Below are 23,514 nucleotides of genomic sequence, written 5' to 3' on the forward strand. Positions count from 1 at the left end.
AAATGGAAGTTAGATTATGGAATGTAATAATAAACAGTTTCATATTGCAATGAACTCTGGACCATACTAGTTGCATTAAAGATATTTCATCAGTTGTACAAAAGGATCCTTTGCATCTATTAACTAGGAGACCCAGTCATTGTTTAAACTAACTCATTGTTTTGTATTTAAGGTCACAAGGCATTCATGGGACAGTCATCAGAGCCACATGAAAACAGGTTTGAACTGATGTAAAACTATCTGAGAATGGCTACCTGGCTTACTGTCAGTATATCACACAGCTGTTATCATTATATTTACTACTATATTTATATTATTTCTTATTTTCTGCATTGTTTGATGCAGAGACAGAATACAGTAGTACATGAGATTAAATATATTAGATTTTTTTTTAGTTTTTATCAAGGTGGGAGTTAACAGAAGTTTAACAGGCTGATTAATTAGCCCTCTGTCTGTCTGTCTGTCTGTCCGTTGATGCATTTTTGATTTCAGTCTGTTCTGCGTTGCATTTATATCTGCATTGACATTTATTTTTCTAGATCCAGATCACATATCCATGAATCTTAAAAATAGAGCTAATAAGAAAGGAGGAGGTGTGGTATGTAAACAATTATTTGAAACGTGAACCAGTAGAACAAATTGCAATACCAGAACTAATGGACTATAGCATATGATATGTGGGGATTTCAACATTGATTTAATTCGAGCCTAAACATGGAACATCTGATTTTTTAGAAACTCTGTGTAGTATGGGTCTATATCCACTAATCACAAAACCTAGTAGAATTACATCAAGTTTGGCAACAGTAATTGATAATACCTATATAAATGAATTGCAGAATTGCAGAGTGGTTTAATAATAAATGATATGTGATCATTTACCGGTATTTTTAGTATTGACTGCTAAATTAAAATAAAAATAGGTCCAAATATAAATATTTAAGAGTAAGAACTGAAGAGGTAATAAATAAATTTAGAGATGACTTAGTAAAAGAATAATGGAAAGGGGTTCATGTAGAAGATGCTAATAAAGCATATGAGGTATTTTAGAAAGAGTTAAATTGCCCAATAGTACAGAGAAAGAGAAAAAAATAAAAATAATGAAAAGCCACGGGTCATAAAAGAATTAAATAATGCATGAAAAAGAAAAATAGACTTTATAAGAATTGTATTATAGTGCAGTATAGAACTGAGACTGAAAAGCAATATAAGCTTTATAAGAATAAATTAACTATAATTCTAAGGCAGGGAAAGAAAGATTATTATAATGAAGTATTAAAAGAGAAGCAAAATGACAAAGGTTCATGGAAAATACAAAAAAATATAATGGGAAACAATTTTGGGTCAAGAGAATCTTTCATTGACTTTATGGATGATTATACTATAAAACAGAATATGCAAGATGTATAAAATGAATTTAATCAATTTTTTGTTAATATCGAGCCCAAACTGAGAAGAGCTATAAAAAAGATGAAGGGGGGAAGTGAAGTTGTAGAGTCTATGTTTTTAGGGAAAGTGACTGAAAAGGAAATAAGATCAATTGCTGCAAAAATTATAGTCCAGTATCTCTATTACTACAGTTTTCTAAAACAATTTAAAAAGTGTTAAAAACTAGATGATTTTCTTAAAAAGAATAAATTAAGTGACAATCAATATGTATTTTATATGAAGAGATACACAACATTAGCATTAATAAAGATAACAGAGGACATCACCACAGTGATTGATAGTAAGAAACATACAATTGGGGTATTTATTGATTTTAAAAGATTATTTGACACAATAGATAATAAAATACTTGTTTCTAAATTGTGGATATATGGTGTGAAAGGAGTTGTTTTAAACTAGTTAAAAAGCTATTTGGATAACAGTATGTACAGATTGATGGGAATAGATTAGAGTATTTAAAGATTGAATGTTGCGTGCCACAAGGCTCATTTCTGGGGCCAAAACTTTTTATTTTGTATATGAATGGCATATGTAAACTGTCAAAGCGTTTGCAATTTGCTTTATTTGCAGATGATACAAATGTCTTTATACAATAGATAATGTAAACGTTTTGTCAGAAAACACTGAAAAGGAAATGGCCACATTAAAAAATGGTGTGACATTAAAAAAGATGGTTTGGTTTATTGATTTATACTGATGGAGAAGCTGTTGAAAGAGTATCTGAATGTAGACTTCTGGCAGTAATAATGGATGATAAACTGATGTGGAGATCCCACATAGCATATGTGAAGGCAAAAGTGTCTAAGAATATTTTTATATTGAACAAAGTTGATATATTAGATTACAAGGCATTGTGAATTTTGTATTGTACACTTGTGTTGCGATATTTGTAATATTGTGTTGAAGTCTGGGGGAATACGTACATGACAAAGATAAAACAATTGTTTGTTTTACAGAAAAAAGCTACGAATTATAATAAAAATAAGGTGGATGACCAAGAATATACTGAATTCTTTATTAAAGTCAGGTTTATTGAAATTTAGAGAAATTAGTGAGTTGCAGACTTTGTTAGTTTGTTACTTTTGCTTAAGGCAAAGAATGGACTTTTACCAGAAAATATTCAAAAGTTAATTTTATTTAATATAAAAGATGAAGATCATAGAAGGAAATTTAATTTTAAGCATCAATATACTAGGACATTAAAACAGATGTGTAATGTGTAATTCCTTACATAATGATTTAAAAAGAGTATTCATCAAAATGTATAAAAAACTAAGGGAAAATATGAAACGAATATGTAATGTTTCAGTGTCTAGTATTACTGGAGACTATTTGTTTAGTCACAAGGTGATGGAAGGAGGTGATGCATAGATTGGGGTATATATTTTTTTGTATATTTTTGTATAATATTTTGATTTTCTGTTTTGAAAGGGACTGGTCAACATATAACTTTCTTCATTCAGTTCCTTTTCAAATATGGTTGATGGTGAATGGTAGTGTGATGAGAGATATTTGATATTCATACTCAAAATAAAATTTATAAGTTAATACATGTTTTCATTCTACTGTAAATAGTGTTTACTATTTTAGTAATATATGGTCTTGTGCACCATGTTTAATAGATCAGTGTATAATTATTTATCTGGTGCAGTACTACATGTATGTTTGTACATCCACAAACAGGCTAATAGGTCTGCAGACTTGCATGTTGGATTTTTTTAGCTTATTGAAGGGTTAAATCTAGTCTTGCAAGGTGAAGTAGAAAGATATTGCAATTCCCTGCTGTTAAAAACAGTACAATACCTCATTTTATACATATCAGTACTTGATTGATTAATAAGAGCCATATATCTGTTGCTGTGTATGTGCATGCAGGGCTTTTTTTTCCTCACAAAATTTTCTCTATAATCTCACTAGATTGGACTTTTGTCTTTCTATTTAATAGCCGTTTTCAGTGTATGTCAGTCCTGTTTATATATGCCAGTAGGTCCCTACATACCTACGGGAACCAACTGAACCAGCTGGTAGGTTCAGTAGGTTGTTTTTATTCCATAGGTCATCATTGTCATCATTATGTACATTACGTAAGTTACTTCCTTAAGTATAAGCACGACAATTACTTGGTTATAGTGCTCTTCTTCCTGACCAGAGGTGGACAGTAATGTAGCAAATTTACTTGAGTACTGTGCAGTTTTTGAGAATTTGTACTTTACTTGAGTAGTATTTCTTGGGGAAACATTACTTTTACTCCACTACATTTGAAAGATAAATATAATACTTAAAACCGAAAGACAATTGACTGTGTTCATTAAGTTTCTTTTTTGGTTGTGGTTTGTCGCACTTACACACCCTAAATATACACACTCTGGTATAGTAGGTGGCAGTGGGCACCTTTGAATGCTGGTTGTGACCCACCAAGAAGAAGAAGAAGAGTGGAGGAGTTTCAGTATCTTGGGGTCTTGTTCACGAGTGAGAGAAGAACGGAACTTGAGATTGACAGACAGATCGGTGCAGCAGCAATGCGGTCAATGTACCGGTTTGTTGTGGTGAAGAAGGTGCTGAGCCGAAAGGCAAAGCTCTTGATTTCAGTCTACATTCCTACCCTCCCCTATGGTCATAAGCTCTAGACAAGATCTCAGATACAAGCGGCTGAAATTAGTTTTCTTTGCAGGGTGGCTGGGCGCTCCCTTAGAGATAGAGTGAGGAGCTTGGTCAGCCTGGAGGAGTTTGGAGTAGAGCTGCTGCTCTTCTACATCGAGAGGAGCCAGCTGAGGTGGCTCTGGCATCTGTTCCGGATGAGTCCTGGGCGCCTCCCTGGAGAGGTGTTCTGGGCATGTCCCACTGGGAGGAGGCCCCAAGGAAGACCCGGGACATGCTGGAGGGACTATGTCTCTTGGCTGGTCTGGGAAGGCCTTGGTGTCCCCCGGAAGAGCTGGAGGAAGTGAGTGGGGAAAAGGAAGTCTGGGCATCTCTGCTTAGGCTACTGGCCCCACGACCCGGATAAGTGGAAGAAAATGGATGGATTGATTAGACCTAGTTCAGTACTGGTTTACTATTGCTACTTTCAGTCTTTGTTTGGATAGTCTTGATTTGAACATGGTTTCATCTCAGATTAGACCTGGGTTAGACCTGGTTTTGTCCTAGTTTACACTTGTTTTAGACTTTTAGTCTCTGTTTGGTCCATTAATGGATTTACACTAAAGAAACTTTCCTCTGTTTCTCATTTAGTGAGTGCGTACTCTTCTGTTCTCCAGTGAACTAGTACAAATACTGCAAATAATAACATTTGTGAATTTTTTCAATGCGAAAACTAAAATGAACTTTGAAATATGCCAGTTGGCAGAGTTGCACTGGCTTAGCGTTTGATGAAACAACATAAATGTACGTCTTGTGGTTCCTATTGTACTGAAAAGTACCCATTTCAAAGCAGGAGATAAAAAAGTCTCCTAAAATAGTGTTCTAAGAACTATTACAGTTGTCAGTTCCCATAGTTCCTACACAAAAAAAGGGAATGTAAAAAAGTTTCTCCACTGTGGGAGCACCTCCTGTTATGCTATCAGTCTTCATGCATGTGTCATGCCCTCCCTGCAATAAATCCATGCCCCATAGGGGTTGTGCCCCCACTTTGGGAACCACTAAAGTAGCCCAACCCCAAACTGTATATCTATGGACTGAGGGAGGAAACCAGAGTGCCTGAAGAAAACCCACACAAGCACTTGGGAACATGCAAACTCCACAAAGAAACGTCCCAGGTTTAAATGGCATTCAAACCCAGAGACTACTCTACCCTGACCATGCTAACCACTGAACCGCTGAGCTGTCCACAGCTGGATGTAGGATTTTCAAAACACTGGCTGGTCAGCACTGTCAAGACAGACCTTGTTTCCTTTTACACATGCAGCCCAAATTTTCCAGGTTATCAGCTACTTAGATTGCCAAACTGCTTTCATACAGACTCACATTTTGATTTATGTAGCTCCAGTGACTCTCACAAGATTTCCATGTGACCTTAACCACTTACTCACACTATGATGAGGGGGAAAGGGGTTATTAAACACAATTGCTAGACTTGAGCATGGAAACAGGTATTTGTGTCATAATAATTTCAATATTAAACTGCACTATACTAAATTTTCTATAATCTATTGCTATAAACTGTTACAGGTTACAGCCTAACACTGACTGTGTGCTTCTGTTTCCATTGACTTTATTCATCAGGTTGTAAAATGTGGAAATTAAAACCAATCACTGATACACAGAATTCATAATATTAGTACATGCTCAAAATTATAAAAAGAAGCAAATTAATGCCATGCAACATGTTGTGCAGCATGTACAAACTTGTGTATGTTAATTCAGAATCACAATGTATACACAGACACAATGGGTGATGAAAACAGACAACATTTAACAGACAGGAAAATTACAACAAAAGATGGCAATGGTCCTTGGTAACCATATCCTAACGATAATACTGTTTTTCTATCAAAAAATTGGTTAGACAGAAATGGTAAGGTTATCGGCTTATTTGTTGGGATAAAAATGTCATTATAGAATAATTTAAAAGTAACATCAGATGAAGATGTCTTGGAGACAGAGCAGCTTTCTAATCAGATTCATGTATTTGGCAATACAGTGACTATGAGGCCTGCCTCTGTACAAAGCTTGTTCTGGTGTACTCTGCTTGTGTCAGAATTTCTTCAATTTTGTGGCTTCTTAGTGCCTCCTGTTGCCCCCTCTGTCTACCTGTGTGTAATTAAGAAATGATGAGTGATATCAGTATCAAATCCTAAACTAACCTCAGCTCAGTGAAGCCAACCTTCAGCCTGATGTCTGACTTGCAGTGGTGCTTGCGTTCTTTTGAGGGATCTCAGATGTTGCACACAACTAGAATTATCAGCTGTTACATTTTTTTATTTTTAGTTTTTGAATTTTTTATTTTATTCATGCTCATGAGTTGCTTTCATGTGTTGTTTTGTGTGTATGCGTATAATTACTGTACATGGATTTGGCAGCATCAGACAGATGATGCTTCATGAGAGGCCCTGAATCTGATCATATATACTGTATATCTTTAGCCATATACTAACTAGTTTAAACATTTATCTTATTTGACTTAATTTCATAGTAAATTATTGACAGTGAATTCCGGCAGATCATTTGCGGATGTAGTGTTTAGGTTTGTGTTGTGGGTCAGGCACCTGTTTTCATGCTTTTTACTTTTTACTGTTAACAAATTTCAATGCAATTGTGTTTGTAATAAAAGGTCTGAGTGGATTTTAATGGATGCTTCATGTAATGCAGATAGATCAGACGATCAATTATTCAATTGAGATTGAACTTTCTCAAATACTTGAGGAAATTCACATACATACTTTTACAGTACCCTGAGGATCATGTCGAAACCTTGAAGTACTCCAACATTTACTGTATGTTTTAGAACAATGTTTTGTACATTCATGGTCATATTTTGATCGTTTAGTATTGAACAGTCCTAAATCGACGAAAGTGGTAAAACATTTATATGCTCACTGTGCTAGCATTGTCATTCTTAAGATGATAACATGCTAATGCTAGCATGTATCACCATTTTTTTTCTTATTGTTTATTTTATTCTGGACTAAACTAGTTTAAACAAGAGCTGAGAGCATTGGTAAATGAGCAACCTCAGTCAAGAAAAACAAAATGAAAAAAAGAATGGCAAGTTAGCAATTTGCACATATCTGGGGATGTGAACACCCTTAAATTAAAGCCGAATTTCTGCATCATTACTACATCATTTCAAATCAAACATCATAGAATAAAGAGGCAAAATAGTACCTACATACATGCATTAGCAGAAAATAATACATTCATGCATTACTTACATTAATGATAACCGCCACTTTTGCTACCCCTTTTAGTATGTTGTACCATATACCTGTAGACATACAGTATTAGGGTGCATCATATTGATGTGTCAGCATGATTTTCTTTTTTCTACAATGAAAGAAACAGCTTCATTGTTTGTTATGAGGAATATGCACTTTCAGTAACATTATATAAATCCATGTAGTCCACTGAATTTGAGGTCTTTTTTAAATAGAAGTTATAATATGTTGACTAACACCTACCAATGTCTTTGGCTCTTGCTGCTACTGGTCTTCGCAACTCGGTCACAAATTTCTTGGCATCAAGTCGTATTTCAATTATGTTGTTGAGCAGTGCAAATAGTGGAGCCAGGGGGAAGGATGCCACAAACAACGTAACAAAACCAAACTGGATCACTGGACAGATGAATACAAAATAATACATTAGACAGTCACAGCTACTATCTGCTTAGCCTTATATCTGTGATTAAGTCTAATTTAAATGGTTGTAATTACTAAAGCACTATACAGTATATTAACAATGCTGTGTATTACAATGCACAATTAGAAGATTGTACTGGAAACTAGTCTTCCTCAGTTCAGAACAAGGGCCAAAAAAAAAATAGACTTAAAACTGACAGTGCTCATGCATATATATTTAAGATAAAGCATAATCATAAAATGGAGGTGAAAAATTATTCTCTTTTTATTTACAATGATTAGTGAGATGTTTAATAAGTTCTTTTATTTTTGGACCTCTAGACCTCTATATCGACTTTATTTCTACTGGGGGCGAGGATTGGAGAATACATGATTAAGATTAAAGGACTTCACAAGTCCAGTTGGTTCAGAGGAACCAAGACCTGATGGTATCTAAATTCTGCATAGTATGATTTGGTCGGGTCGGATTCAGTTTTTTACTACAAGTCTGTGTGTCAATATGTCAAAACCCAATTGGTCAAGAATGAACTTAGCTTACATGGTATCAAGTGCTTTGAGACAAGGGGGGAAATGTGAACAGCTTATAGGAGGTTTGTTCTGATGAGGAAACTGAAGCTTATTTAATCGAAGACCAGTTCATATAAGTTTGTCCTTGAATTTCAATAACAAATCTAATTTCTTCCTTTGCATGTTGGTTCTTATGCCTGCTTGTAAATTGATCAAATTAGTTTGGGTCAACTGCATTTTGGAACCAGTCTAATTATTCTCTGGTCTTTTCAGATTGAATCTCGCTGTTCCTTCTCTTTTGAAAATGAATACTACACATGTTGTTACCAATATACATGATGGAATATTCCAAGAAATGGGTGAGCTTCATGATACTTGTATTATCATGTGGCCCCAAAGATGGGTTTCAGGCCCTGCCATCATAAATCTTCAGGGCATCATGACAAGTCCACCCGCCAACCCTAACCTACCCTAATGTGCACATCCACTGTTTTCATAGGCATCACTGTGGGCAAAATGCCAGCCATTCTGCTGGCAAAGACCACTGGCATGGTTACTTATACTCAGTGGCAACAGGACAGCTTAAGCATCATAGTTATAATGACAGTTGAGTTCGTGTAGGTTTTCTGTCAGTCTGTTTCGGGTTGGGTTCAAAAAAAGGACCTTTAAATGCTTCTAATTCAGACTAATAAAACACTGGTGGTCTTTATTTTACTGTATGACCACATAAAAATCATACTTTACTTTTGCTTATCTTGTGCTGAGATCATATATTACTGAGTGTGTTCATGTGTGTAGGGATATTGAGTGTGTGGTACTGACTCATTTCCATGTATTCAGGCGTTAATCCAGCAAATGGTTCCAGAAAGTGGTCGGTTTCATATCGCTGCAGCTTCTTCTGTCTCTCTTCTTCTTGAAAAGCACCTTGTTTTGATCGAATGTAGCGGATAAGCTTCTTCAGCTTGCTGAGGGACATGTACACACACACACGCACACACACACACACACACACACACACACACAAACAAACACAAACACATACAAAAAAATGCCATCAAACATGTAAAGCTGTGCAATTAATTAAAATTTGATATTAAATTCTGCACCAAATGATGACAAAAACAATATAATTGAGAAAAAATTACTATTTAGCAACATTGTTTTACTTATTTTTGTCTTTTCTGAATGGCAAGAATTTTCACCATTCCAAAAGCCTAAACTCACTCAGGTATAGGCTATATACAGTGGGTACGGAAAGTATTCAGACCCCTTTAAATTTTTCACTCTTTGTGTCATTGCAGCCATTTGCCAAAATCAAAAAAGTTCATTTGATTTCTCATTAATGTACACTCAGCACCCCATCTTGACAGAAAAAAACAGAAATGTAGAAATTTTTGCAAATTTATTAAAAAAGAAAAACTGAAATATCACATGGTCATAAGTATTCAGACCCTTTGCAGTGACATTCATATTTAACTCACATGCTGTCCATTTCTTCTGATCCTCCTTGAGATGGTTCTGCTCCTTCATTGGAGTCCAGCTGTGTTTAATTAAACTGATTGGACTTGATTAGGAAAGGCACACACCTGTCTATATAAGACCTTACAGCTCACAGTGCATGTCAGAGCAAATGAGAATCATGAGGTCGAAGGAACTGCCCAAGGAGCTCAGAGACAGAACTGTGGCAAGGCACAGATCTGGCCAAGGTTACAAAAGAATTTCTGCAGGACTCAAGGTTCCTAAGAGCCCAGTGGTCTACATAATCCTCAAATGGAAAAAGTCTGGGACGACCAGAACTCTTCCTAGACCTGGCTGTCCAGCCAAACTGAGCAATCGTGGGAGGGGAGCCTTGGTGAGAGAGGTAAAGAAGAACCCAAAGATCACTGTGGCTGAGCTCCAGAGATGCAGTAGGGAGATGGGAGAAAGTTCCACAAAGTCAACTATCACTGCAGCCCTCCACCAGTCGGGGCTTTATGGCAGAGTGGCCCGACGGAAGCCTCTCCTCAGTGCAAGACACATGAAAGCCTGCATAGAGTTTGCCAAAAAACACATGAAGGACTCCCAGACTATGAGAAATAAGATTCTCTGGTCTGATGAGACCAAGATTGAACTTTTTGGCGTTAATTCTAAGCGGTATGTGTGGAGAAAACCAGGCACTGCTCATCACCTGCCCAATACAATCCCTACAGTGAAACATGGTGGTGGGAGCATCATGTTGTGGGGGTGTTTTTCAGCTGCAGGGACAGGACGACTGGTTGCAATTGAAGGAAAGATGAATGTGGCCAAGTACAGAGATATCCTGGAAGAAAACCTCTTCCAGAGTGCTCAGGACCTCAGACTGGGCCGAAGGTTCACCTTTCAACAGGACAATGACCCTAAGCACACAGCTAAAATAACAAAGGAGTGGCTTCGGAACAACTCTGTGACCGTTCTTGACTGGCCCAGCCAGAGCCCTGACCTAAACCCAATTGAGCATCTCTGGAGAGACCTGAAAATGGCTGTCCACCAACGTTCACCATCCAACCTGACAGAACTGGAGAGGATCTGCAAGGAAGAATGGCAGAGGATCCCCAAAACCAGGTGTGAAAAACTTGTTGCATCATTCCCAAGAAGACTCATGGCTGTACTAGCTCAAAAGGGTGCTTCTACTCAATACTGAGCACAGGGTCTGAATACTTATGACCATGTGATATTTCAGTTTTTCTTTTTTAATGAATTTGCAAAAATTTCTACATTTCTGTTTTTTTCTGTCAAGATGGGGTGCTGAGTGTACATTAATGAGAAATAAAATGAACTTTTTTGATTATGGCAAATGGCTGCAATGACACAAAGAGTGAAAAATGTAAAGGGGTCTGAATACTTTCCGTACCCACTGTATATATACTGCTTGAAAAAATTTAAGGAACTCTTTAAACACACATCAGATCTCAAAGAGAAAAAATATGCAGGATATCTATACTGATATGCACTGGGTAATGTGTTAGGAACAAAACTTTTTTTTTGTTTTACTGAATAAAGGTTTATGTTATTAATCGATATAAACACTCCACATTTGTGACATAATAATCTGGTTGAAAATCAGTCAAAGCTCCCTTTAACAGTAAACAGTGATTTAAGACATTGTTGCGTGTACTTAATGACAATGTGATGCGTAATTATACTGTAAGTGGTCAGTTTAAGGCAATGCATACTTACGGTACTCCAATCTCAAAAAGGTTATTCTGAATTAGCTGCTTTCCCAACATGGTGATACTTAGTTGGATACAAAGCTCCATCAGACAGCCTCCATGAGCACACTGTAAAACAGTCAAAAATTACTTTTAGGACACAAGTCTGTAACTACTAGCTACATATATGTAAGGGTTCAAAGCATTGCTGCCTATGAAAGGACTGGTTTTAAAATAAATTTGGAGTTTTTTGTTCCCTGTATTTTTATTTGCTGAGCACATACAAGAAGTAAAATGATGCAGTTGTCTTTATGATTTTAAAAAGGCAGACACAGGTTCTGCATGTTCAGTTTTATTTTGAAAAAATGGCCAGTATGTCTCAAATTGAGCCAGGCAGGGGTATGTCAATTTATCAGCATAACTACCAGACACACTTGAGGTATTTTCTCTACAAAAGATATTAAATATTGTTCAGAAAATTCATCCCAATTCTGTTGCAGATATTCCCTCAAATGTGTAGGTTGCTTTGCTTTCATCCTTCTGCCCACTTCATCTCAAACCAGCTTAATAAGTCTGGAAACTTGATGCTTTAGTTCTGCCAGACCTCTTCCTGTCAGTTTCCTCAAATTTCCAAAAGTGCCTTTTGGTGCTGCAGGAAACTATACTGTCATCTTGGCTTTCTTCGAATTTTCTCTAAAAACAAGACTTACACTTTTAGAGGTTATAATGGTCTGCCTGTCTTCCTTTGCTAATTACTTTCTTTTTGCCATTATGAGAGCAATATACTACTTACTACAGAACAGTACCAGCCAAATATTGCTATACAGGATGTTATAGCACAGTCTGTTCCAGCTGTTTTTATACAGACTGAGGGTAATCAACAAAACTGGGAAACCTGTGGGAGTTGTTAGCATCAATTTTTGCTGCACAACAGCTCTAAGTTGTTCATCTGTTACTTTTCCCCTGGAAATAACCTTCTTGTATAACTCTGAAATTTACATTATTTTCCTCTTTTTAGTAACCTAAACTTTTTTTCACCTCTGGCAGTTTACTGCATATCTTTGTACCATTTCAATTTATTTACTGGACATGAATTGCTTAAACTTCAATTGAACCTGGAAAAATGGAGGTGTCAAAACTTTTGACTGATAGTGTATTTAAAGGACCATACTAAGTTGCAAATTCTGATTGTACCAAATTCAAAAGAATTTGTTTATTCCCTTTTTTGGCAGTACTAAGAACTTCTTGAATCTTGAACGCAATTTTGGAGACTTTTAAATAATAATGTAAATACAATCATTGTATAATTCTAATGTTTTAGGATTCAATTTCATTGTAATGTCCAAAAACCTGTATACCAATGTGCAATGTAAATGTCAGCAAATGGCAAGAGGTTATGCTTAATATAATTTGTTAAAGTATAAAACCTACCTCTTCCATTCTGTAGGATTCAAACACATAGAGGTAGCTGCCTGGTCTGCCTACCAGTCTGGATGGGAAAATGAATGAAAAGGTTATGCCTATATACAAAGTGTTGTTTCCATTTATTTACCATGTTTATTTTTTAAAATTATATGAGCAGTTGAACATTTAAAAAAAAAGTAACTATGAAGTCACACTTTAAAATATAAAGGTTACTAACCTGCCCCTGAAGAATGCAATGTAGATGATTGGAGTGAAAGCATTGAAAAACTTAAGAATGAAGGTCTTGAAGATGAGTCGTTCCTCAAAACTCTTGTCTGTTTTAGGAACCTCTGAAAGTGAAGAGTTCATTTATTTTTTATAAAAAGATAACAGTGAACGACTAATCTTGCTTTGTTAAAAGGTTCCATTGTCCAGTGTTGCCTGAGCCACTTTTACAGCTAAGCTAACTCACCTAACACAGTGAGCCATCGTGCCACAGCTCCATACACCTCGTCCAATATGAGGATGACTACCAGGTTAATAATGGCTGCAGTAGTTTTAACTGTCAGTTGTACATTGTTCCGAGTGGTGGGATTGGAGCTCATATGGAGAGCGGCTTTGGTGGAGATCCGGTAGAGTATCACACCAAACACAATGGCAAATGTAACACCAATCTGACAGTGACAGTGAAAAGGTTTGTAGGATTACAAAGCATAGACATACATGTACATAGACTCTGAGGGAAAAGAAAATAAACATGTCACATTATTTCAATTAATCATCAATTATGTACAGTATAGACATGTTTTTCATACCATCAACAGCATCATGACAATGTTAGTCATGTAGGCTGGAAGGCGGTCTCGGCAATTAAGCTTTTCCATCTAAAAAATAGATTAAAACATATTCACTACAACTGCAACATGTAGATGTAATGTACCTGCACACATTTTGTAAATATGCAATCTTGCAATTTTGAGAGAACATTGAGATGTGTTTTTTTATAAATGTGTTTTCTTATAAAGCTGCATTAGATCAAATCAAGTCATGACTCATAAATCTGCAAAGTAGCTTCTTTAACATTTGCAGTGTGTCACAATCTGCATCCACTTCCTCCTGTTGGACTCTTAGAGTTTCCTGTTTTCTGTTCTTAACTTTACTGTGTCTAGTTTTACTTTGTCATTAGCATCCTGGTTAGTTTAACATGTATCTTGTTAGCTTTCCTTATGTTTCGTATTTAAACCCCAGTCTCTTTGTTCTCATTTACTGGTCTGTTGTTGTCTTGTCAAGTAGCTTGCATGTCTTGTTGTGTTGGCATGTTACCCTGAATTTCCTAGACCAGGGGTCTCTGACTCCTCAAGGGCCACTGTCCTGCTTGTTTTCCAACTATCCCTGCCCTACCCACTGCTGGTTACCTGGATCAGGTGTGTTCAGCCAATCCCAATCCCAATCGGGATTATTGTTTGGACTCTGTGCACGCAGTTACCTGCTACCCCTTGGACTCACTTCCTTGGAATTATGCTGGTCAGGTCAGGTTAGCATTTAGTGTTTCCGTGGTGTATGTTCCCGTTGCCTGTCTGTACCCCTTGTGTCTGTAGTGCATCCTCACATCAGATTTTCCTGTCCTGTGTTCTGCCTGCATATGAGGCCTACTCCTGAGCAAATCCGAGTTTCTTTGGTACAAGTCTAACTATATGTGCAAGAGGTATAAAGACAAGTGCATAGTGAAATAATGTAAGGTTAAAATAAACTGAAAAGTTGTAAAAAAATTACCTTGTGTTGTGATTTTTGGTCTTTGCTCATAGACTTCTGCATGACCCTGAATTCATATTCAGCCCTGGGGTGGTCCTGTGACATTGACATGAAAAGGAATGATAGTTGAGTGTGAAACACAGGGCAGTTAAAATTGAATTGTATGGATATGTACACCTGTAAGTAGAAGAGACTATCCAAGAGCTCTTTTAATTATGTAAAAGAAGGAAAAAAAAGAACAAGGCAAAGGTTACAGCTCATACACGGTCAAACATACCTGCTGATGTTGCCATAAATGCTGAGACACATGCTGATAGAGAGAGCAGTGCCCTTTAAGGCCACCATTTAAACTTTCCCACATCCTAGCCTCCCCAGTACAGCATTAATGCTTCCTAGCCGCATACACATTCACACAACACCAGAGTCCAGACTCACCACCTAATCCACTAGTCATGTTATAATATAATACAGATTTTTTAAGAACTGTTTGAAGAAGTGAACATTCACAGCAAGAGCAAAAGTGAACAGAAAATAAAGCTTGAGGCCAAAGAAAATAATTACACCAAGAAAGGACACTATGCTGTAAAGGTTGACAGAGGTGATAGCAGACACTGCTTATGGAACCTGGGAGTGGGATTTTTCTAATCATGAATTATGCAGTGAAACGCTTCATATACTCTACAATAAAAACGTGTGGTTACTAGTAAATTCATTTGAGTATCAAGTAAATATTTTTTTCGTTGTTAAATATTAATGTTTAACAATTCATTTTGTCTTTTTGACAGTTTTAGAGTGTGGACTCCACTCTATGGAAATATACAGTGGTAGACAAGAAATCCCAGAGTTAGTTAGTTACATATTTTGATGATTTTGTTTTTAAGAGATAAAAATCCTGCTGCACACAGACATTTCTTCAAATGTTAAAACACAGTTTGTATTTCAAAAACTTAAGAGAAAAAAATGAAACAGTAATTTTGTGTGTACAGAAGCTTGAGTTCCTAACTAAATCAGTAATTAGCCCCTCGTTTAACAGATGTCAGAGCTCTTTATGTTGATGTAGGAACTAGGTAACATATTGATGTCACCCTTCCTGCTGGTCATTTCAGTTTCTGAGATATTTTAGGATTTTTATGTCTGCTTGCTTCAGGGATTGCATTTACTTATTCTTACTACAGAATCAACAAAATATGTCATGCTACTACTACATAATACTATACGTTGCCTAATTTGTGAATTTAATGTTGTATGTAATTTTCTTGTATCCATCCCAGGCTTAAGTCAGTGTGAGTGTCAGGGAGGAAACTGCAAATAAATACCGTATTTTCCGGACTATAAGTCACACAGGAGTATAAATCACTTTTAGCAAAAAAGAGCCTTGTTGAACACAAAAAAAAAAACATACATAAGTCACTTCGGTAAATAATTTAAATATACTAATTAGAGTCTAAATTAGCCAATGAAGAAGGTAGGCTAGGCATAACAGCAAACAGCAGTGCATTACCGGATTCATTCATCTGTGTGAAGTAAACGTCATAGAATCAAACGTCAAACGTCAGGGATATATACAGATATAAGTTGCTTCGCTTTAAAGTCGCACTATAAGCCAGAGGAGAAAAAAAGTGTGACTTATAGTCCAGAAAATATGGTAAGTAAAGTGATTCAGATGTGAAGCAAACATGGAGCCAATGTTTTCGGGTATGACCTCTCACACCTGCAGTACAGCAGTGTTTCCAAAAATCAGCTAACAATTTTTGTGTTTATGCTTGGTAGTTTGTGTGTACACATCAGTTCACATCAATTAATACATGATCCATGATACATGATTGCATTTGGATATATTGGAACAAGAAATATTAAACATTTTATGCTTGGGCTGTAATCTATTCAACCATCATCAGGTATCTGGGAAAACATATCATCTATATATGCAGAACTTCCCCCAAATTATACAATTAGATCACCATAGAAATCAAGTTTGTGAGTGGGTTTACCTTCACTACACTCATCTTCCCAACCATTTGGACATTTTGTTTTTGTACAAGCCAAAATAACCTTTTCTTCAAATCCTAAACTCCTTAAAAACATTTAAGGTATTTATTGTATTGTTATTTATGCTTGTGCTTTAAAAAAAATCTATTACTGAGCTTTAAATAATAATCACTTTTTTTTTTAGATCAGATATACTGCTAATTGGATCAGTCAGCTGAAGTCTTTTGACTTTGTCAAAATATCCATCCATCCACTATCTATGCTGCTAATGCTACTGAGGAAAGCAAGGGTGCTTGAGCTAATGCTTTGTCAAAATACTGCTTGTAAAACTACCCTAACAATGAAAAACTAATGGAGAAATTCTCAATTATGATGTATACCATGCAAGAAGAATGACTACATCTGCGAATGTAGTCTGCAGTAGTTTACAGTAACACCATAAGTCTTGTGTGATGTGTTATGATCAGAGGTTGGCAGCAGCTGCAGCAGAAAAGGCTAAAAAAGAGTAAAGGGCTTCATCTAGTAATATAAATTATCCAAACCTTGAGAGCTTCCTGTGAAAAGTAAACCCAGAGAGACAGAAAAAGAGGGATGGGTGGACAGGAAGGTGGGGGTGTGGAGGGTAGGATTATGTTAGAAAAATAACCATAATAACTCTGTATATGGCAAAATATCACTGAATTGAATTCTGTGTTTATGCACAAATAAATTTAATTTTTAGTTACTTTTTCACAAATTACAATACACAACCAGTGGTTGCAACCAGTCATCTAGTAAATATAGAAAAATAATTTTTGTCTTGTTGCAATTTTGAAGCCATAAAAAGGCAAATACAGCACAGTGTAATTACTATAATTCATTTACTACATTTATATATAATGTAATATATGAATGTAAAATTAAAACCAGTAAATGACTGTGATAGAAAAGGTCCAGAAATGACCCTGCTGATAAGTGCTGGTATCAGCTAAACAGCATTTGCACTTTAACAAAATAAAAGTTTGTTGTGCACAATTTAGCAAATAAAAAAACACTTCTCCAGTTAAACAGAAGATGCAGACTCCTGATACTGTCAATGCAAAGAGAAAGGTCATCCTTTCCCCTGGCAGCCTGGTGCTCTGGTTTGTCTGGTTTTTGTGAATTTTTCCTCTATCCATTTATACAGGAATTCAAAAGCTATAGATGTGAATGTTGAATATTACCTTAAATTGATTCCTTCAACCTAGGGCTATAACCACCAATTTGAATAAGGTTCAAAGGTGTTAATTTATTACAGTACAAACTGAGTAGTGACTCATCAATGAATGGATCAGCATTAGCATGGATGTCAGTTTAATGCAAGAACAACAGTAATATTAGCATTTGATTTGTTTGTGGATGTCGTATATCATTTTATCAGGAAAATCCTGGCATCTGCAACTGTAACAATGAGAGCAGCCTGGAGATATGGGGTAATGGTCTTACACTGTAGTACAATATATATGTCCACATTTGTTTGCTCAAGTATAAATTGTAAGCAACATTACAGGAAAATCTAATTTGCACTATTGGTCCATGTATTACTTGATACAGGTATAGCTCACCTTTCTCTTTTCAGTTTTCACAACTCATCTATTCATTCTCAGGGTGGTCTACTATTTTTGATTTGGGAATCACTCACCTCCTCATCTTCAAACCCAGTCAGGTCCCATTCATAGTTCAGTCTCATCTGCCTCCTCTTCCAATGCTCCATGAACATGGCGGCTTTGAACCAGAGAGAAAGATTGGATGAAGACAAGTATAAATAATTAATATAAGTTAAAATGAGTGGTAACAGACCCTCCCCCTTTTCTTTTTTAAATGTAATGCTGTAATGCTTACTGCTACTTTTACTTGATAAACTTTATAGATGAATGATGGCTGAATTTAAGAGCAGTTCTATGATATGCTGGTAGTATGAAAAATAATGGTTATCATGCTATGTACATTTTCTTATTATCAGTATTTAAAAAAGGCAACAAACAGGTAAAAGGATGTGTCCCATTAATAACCTTAATGCCCAACTAAAAAACATGTTAACATTTATACGGCAATTATAAAATGCACTGTCTAAATAACTGCTGCCCCATTATCTATGGTGGCCGTTCAGTAACATCTGACTTTCAAACACACACACTGACCCAGATCAAATCCCATTAAGAAGCATACACATAAGCTTTCCCTCCTCGGGGCTGAAATAAGTGTGTGTGTGAGCCAAGATCAGACTGGCTGCTGTGGCGCTCCTACAGTAAACAAGAGACTATTTTAATTAATGCTTAGAGCAAACTATCAGTCGAGCAATGTAGAAAATAATAGATATGATAGTTGCAGTTGGATACAAATTCAGTCAAAAGAGATCCACCTTTACAAACAAAGAAATCCTGCTTTTACTTTGACAAGACATGGTTAATAATATATAATAGTCTAACAGGCACTGTGAACATTTTCTGCATTGAATACCTTTCATACCTTAAGTACATTTTCATGATAATACTGCATTTTCAATGCAGGACTTATACTTGTAACAGTAACTTTTACTTAAAGGATGTAACTACTATCTGTACAACTAACATGTTATAGTTACTGTATGTAACGTGTTATAGTTACATGTTAAAATAATAAATGTACACGACACCGTGATACCATGGAACCATGATATTTTCTAAGATGGCTATCGTACATAGCTCATAGCTCTGTAACCCTATACTGACTGTATATGACTGATTGTATATTTTTGAGAGTGCTGATGTGTGTTAACTCACCCCACAAAGCCATAAATATAGAGAAGAAAACTGTGGCAGGGTTGTCAAACAGGTGGCTGGCTCGAGCGGTTCCACAGGCAGTGCTAAGTTTCCAGTAGCTGCACACTCTGTCACACAGAGGACACATGGTGATATTGTTCCTTGGGTGGCAGATCTCCATGCTGAAAAACAACACACAGACCCATATACACATTTAGTTAGATGCTTCATCATTTAGAGTCACAGTGGATTGCAGAGTAAGACTTTTATTTAAAATATTTCAACATCAGTTTTCAGTGCCATGAAAGCCAAATCACAATACAGAACATAGTCACTGAAACAATGCTCAGTTGTTTTGAAAAATGTTGAAATAAAAAGTTTTGAGCTGATAAGATAAGATAAACTTTATTCATCTCCAAGGGGAGATAGGTAGTCCTGTAGTTTATTAGTTTTTGTGACTCCAGTCACTGAAGGATTTTCTCAGGCATCTGTACTCCTCTTCCTGTCCATTCATGATACATGCAACAATAGCATAGTGTCAGAATACTTCTGAAGGTGGCAACACTCAGAATTGTATGTGAAGTCTGCTGTGTACAGTGTGTACAGGAATGGAGCCAAAACAGTCCCCTGTGGAGACCCTGTGCTGATCAAAAAGTTACCAAAGATGCAGTTCCCCAGCCTGACAAACTGTGGCCTTTCTGTCAGGTATCTGTGATCCAGGAAACAAAGGAGGGGCCGCCCAATCCCTTTGAGCATGTCTCTGAGGATGATTGGTTGGATGGTATTGAATGCACTTGAAAAATCAAAGAACATAATCCTCACACATCTGTTTTTCCAGATGAAACAAAACAGAGTGCAGCTTGTAGAGGACAGCATCATCCACACCAAGCAAACTGCAGGGGATCTGTATGTTTAAACTCAAGTCTTAGTAGACAGAGAATCATCCTCTCCAGGACCTTCAGGATGTGGGATGTGAGAGCCACTGGCCTGTATTCATTAGGTTCAGCTAGACGCTTTACTTTAGGTACCGAAACAATAGACATTGTTGAAAGACTTTGTTGAAGACATTGAGGAGGAGGAAACCCAGGAGGAGACCCAGTATTGAGGTAATGGCTGGTTCTCAAATGACTTATCTCACTGCTTGTTGCTCTGCTTCAACTGGCCATATTCTTGACATCCAAATGACATGTTGTAACTTTTGTTTAATCTTTTGTCTCATTCATGAAATTATGTCTCCCAGGTGTGAAAATGTTGTAAGATCAGTCAGCTATTACGCCCACTAGATGTTAATCCCCATGACATGATTTCTGTGAGGCAGTCTACTGAAGCAGTGAACTTCCTGACACTGTGTACGCTGAACACAATGGGGATCGTTCTGAAAATGATAGAGAGGGGATCTGGTTTGTCTTACTGTGTGGTTGTGACTCTGACATTAACACTTCAGCTGAGCGTGTGTGGTGTGTGTCTGCAGTGGATATAAATGTGTGCCGGCAGCATGTGTCATAATATCCTGTGGATGATGAGGAGCAGATAGAGGAAGGAAATGAGGCCATAGCTTCTCATTCAAACTTTTTAAATTGTCTTTCCTTCTCTGTATTTCTTTCCATTTTTTCCATTTATTCATCCAGAATTATTTTCTTTTACTTTACCTTAGGTTTACATTAGCAACTTTTTTTGTCTGATTACTGAGCCTTAATATCTAATCACCCGTATTTGTTATTCCACCATCTCACTAAGTTTAATTATACTGTTTTCCAAAGGAATCCTAATGTGAGGCATTCTTAAGTATTGACAGCATAACATAAGGCGCCTCCAGTGGACCTCCAAACTACCAATGATTAAAGAATTCAATGTGCTGACATTCAAGTTGCCTAGTTAAAATAACTCACAGACTCACTTGCTTAATTTCCTTGCTCATTAAAGTGAGTACAGTGTGTATGTGCTCATGCATGCGTTTGTCTTTACCTTGGTATGTTGTCATCAACTGTTGCACATCCATACAGAAAGACAATGACCCCCACTAAAGAGGCAGGGATCAGCATCTGAGTGTACAGACCCAACCAGGCGAAGTACAGACCGATCTTCTCACCAAAATACTTCCTAGACAACACAAAAAAAGATGTAATCACTCTTCATAATTGTGAAACCATCTGACCAAATCACTATAAATGGTAATTAATATGCACATCTCTGCTGTGCATTTTACTATATTGGCATTTAAATTCAAGATCCTAGAAAAAAATTAGACACAAAGTGTGAATGTCTTCCTAACTTTACTAATACTGTAACACACAGCCCCCCTGGCCCTCAGTGAGGCACCAAACCAGCTTTTAAAATGTACACACTCTGTAGGAAAATTGGAATAGCTCTGATGTGAAGGTAGAAAACTACTTCTAAGACGGTATGGGGGGCTGAAATGGAGAGAGTGTAAATTATAAGCCTATTTCTTTATGATCTTACCGCACAAGTCCAATTGGCTGGTATTTGTAGAAGACGCTGTAGTTTGCCCACTCTTCATACAAAAGCTGATAAAGACAACAGTATTTAGTTGCATGAACTGTGCAGTTTCATTCTATCTTTTGCCCTTCTCTGCCATATTTGTCATTAACAACTTGGGTTGTGCTTCCTTTCCTGTTTCCTTAACAGTGACCTGTGACATAAACCTGCAATAACTGACATTTTGACCCCATCTGGGGAATGGATACAAGGTGTGTGTTAGACAATGACATACACTATCATCACCTATTTAAGCTGATATAATGAAGCTGTTAGCAGAAGGTTGGTTTTCACATTTAACAGTTATGGAGCACCTTTCACTAAGCACCAAAACTATGTTTAGTGATGTGTTTTTAATAGTTTTGGAAACTATGGACATTTACCAGAGGAAAATATTGTATATCAAGCCTTAGCTATGCACACAGTAGAGAATAAATTTACTCCTGGTTTGGAAACCTGGTTTGCTAGAAATTTATCCACAGAAAATGAGTGTAGTAATGTAGTAGTAGTATGTGTCTCAGTGTAGGCTCTACATGTGCTGTACAGATACAAAACATGAACACCAGCCTGTGTAGACTTTTGTACTGGCCTTTCAGAAATAGCTGTCTTACCTTTCTGTCATTAGGCTCTGCACTCTCCTCATTAATATCTCCCTGAAAAAGCAAAGAAAAATGCAAAAGCTGGGTCCTGTACACACTGAGTGCAAACCAGGATTTAATCATGTAGGATGACTACAGATAAGGCAGAAGTAAAGTAGTTTAGTGCTAGAAACTTTTCTCATTATCTTTCAGTGATTCCAGAAATGTGCCTATTTACAACAACTTTAAAACACAAGGAAACAGTACCTCATACAGTAATAATGGTCTATTGACAGCATCACTACTACTCACATCATGTAGAGGGTAAGCTGCTGTATAGACACCACTACCAAGGAGGCTGGTAATACCTGACAACAGAAAGGGGTGCCACATTTGTTTTACCCTAGCATTAATAAATAAATAAATGCACACATAAAGACAGTGTACTGTATATTGTCTGGTAATAATAACATGTTAATCATAGCATTACTAATGGATTTAAGTTTTTGGCACTGAAAGAACTGATACCTCCCAGCTCTGGCTTTAGTCTATTGAATGCTATGCATTTGTTATTTTGCAACAGATGAAGGAGATGAGGGATTAACTTGTGTTCCTCTGTGGGAATGAGAGCTGGTGTGAGACTGGAATTCATGGTTGTGCTAAATTACTGTGAACTCAATTGGTGTTATTGTGAATTTGTTGATTTTGTTAGCTTTCCAAATGGCTGTCAGGGTTCTAGATTTTTTTCTATAAATATATTCTAGACAAATTTTAAAATAACAAGGTCTGCAGTTGAGATATTTGACATGTTGGCAAGTTGTGAGGGATACTTGAGAACTGATAGCAAAAATATGTTGGGAACCACTGATTGTGATGGCCTGTCAAATCCATTAGAATAAATGTAATTGGTTTGCTATGAAGTCATGTGGCACAATTGGCAATTTTTAATCCACAGGTGAAAATGAAGAAGAAACAAAAATTTGTGGCTTGCAAACACTGGTGTGACAGCGTATGAGCTCTTACTAGACACCTGGCAGGACTATGAGGAAATGTGTGGAAGCAGTGTAGATTGGATAATATATTTAAAAAGTACTTTCATTTGAGGCTAACTCATTGAAACCTG

At 36.6% G+C, this 23,514-nt stretch overlaps 1 protein-coding gene across 3 annotated transcripts in view; it reads right to left on the minus strand.

The window, feature by feature from the left end:
• Positions 1 to 23,514, minus strand: part of LOC113132479 (anoctamin-1-like) — a 36,887-nt gene that overhangs the window by 3,091 nt on the left and 10,282 nt on the right. The window contains exons 7-22 of one of the 3 annotated variants that reach the window (XM_026310571.2): positions 22,704 to 22,759; positions 22,425 to 22,466; positions 21,778 to 21,842; positions 21,283 to 21,417; positions 19,339 to 19,499; positions 18,219 to 18,301; positions 17,101 to 17,112; positions 14,591 to 14,665; positions 13,633 to 13,701; positions 13,290 to 13,491; positions 13,056 to 13,167; positions 12,845 to 12,902; positions 11,442 to 11,542; positions 9,069 to 9,211; positions 7,563 to 7,715; positions 7,317 to 7,369 (exon numbers count right to left, since the gene is read on the minus strand). In XM_026310571.2, coding sequence (XP_026166356.1) covers positions 7,317 to 7,369; positions 7,563 to 7,715; positions 9,069 to 9,211; positions 11,442 to 11,542; positions 12,845 to 12,902; positions 13,056 to 13,167; positions 13,290 to 13,491; positions 13,633 to 13,701; positions 14,591 to 14,665; positions 17,101 to 17,112; positions 18,219 to 18,301; positions 19,339 to 19,499; positions 21,283 to 21,417; positions 21,778 to 21,842; positions 22,425 to 22,466; positions 22,704 to 22,759 — 1,520 coding nt within the window. Of the gene's footprint in view, positions 1 to 7,315; positions 7,429 to 7,562; positions 7,716 to 9,068; positions 9,212 to 11,441; positions 11,543 to 12,844; positions 12,903 to 13,055; positions 13,168 to 13,289; positions 13,492 to 13,632; positions 13,702 to 14,590; positions 14,666 to 17,100; positions 17,113 to 18,218; positions 18,302 to 19,338; positions 19,500 to 21,282; positions 21,418 to 21,777; positions 21,843 to 22,424; positions 22,467 to 22,703; positions 22,760 to 23,514 lie in introns of those variants that run through there. The other 2 variants (XM_026310573.2, XM_026310572.2) reach the window with 2 other exon arrangements.

The sequence above is a fragment of the Mastacembelus armatus genome, chromosome 6 (genome assembly GCF_900324485.2).
Source record: "Mastacembelus armatus chromosome 6, fMasArm1.2, whole genome shotgun sequence".
Taxonomy (NCBI): domain Eukaryota; kingdom Metazoa; phylum Chordata; class Actinopteri; order Synbranchiformes; family Mastacembelidae; genus Mastacembelus; species Mastacembelus armatus.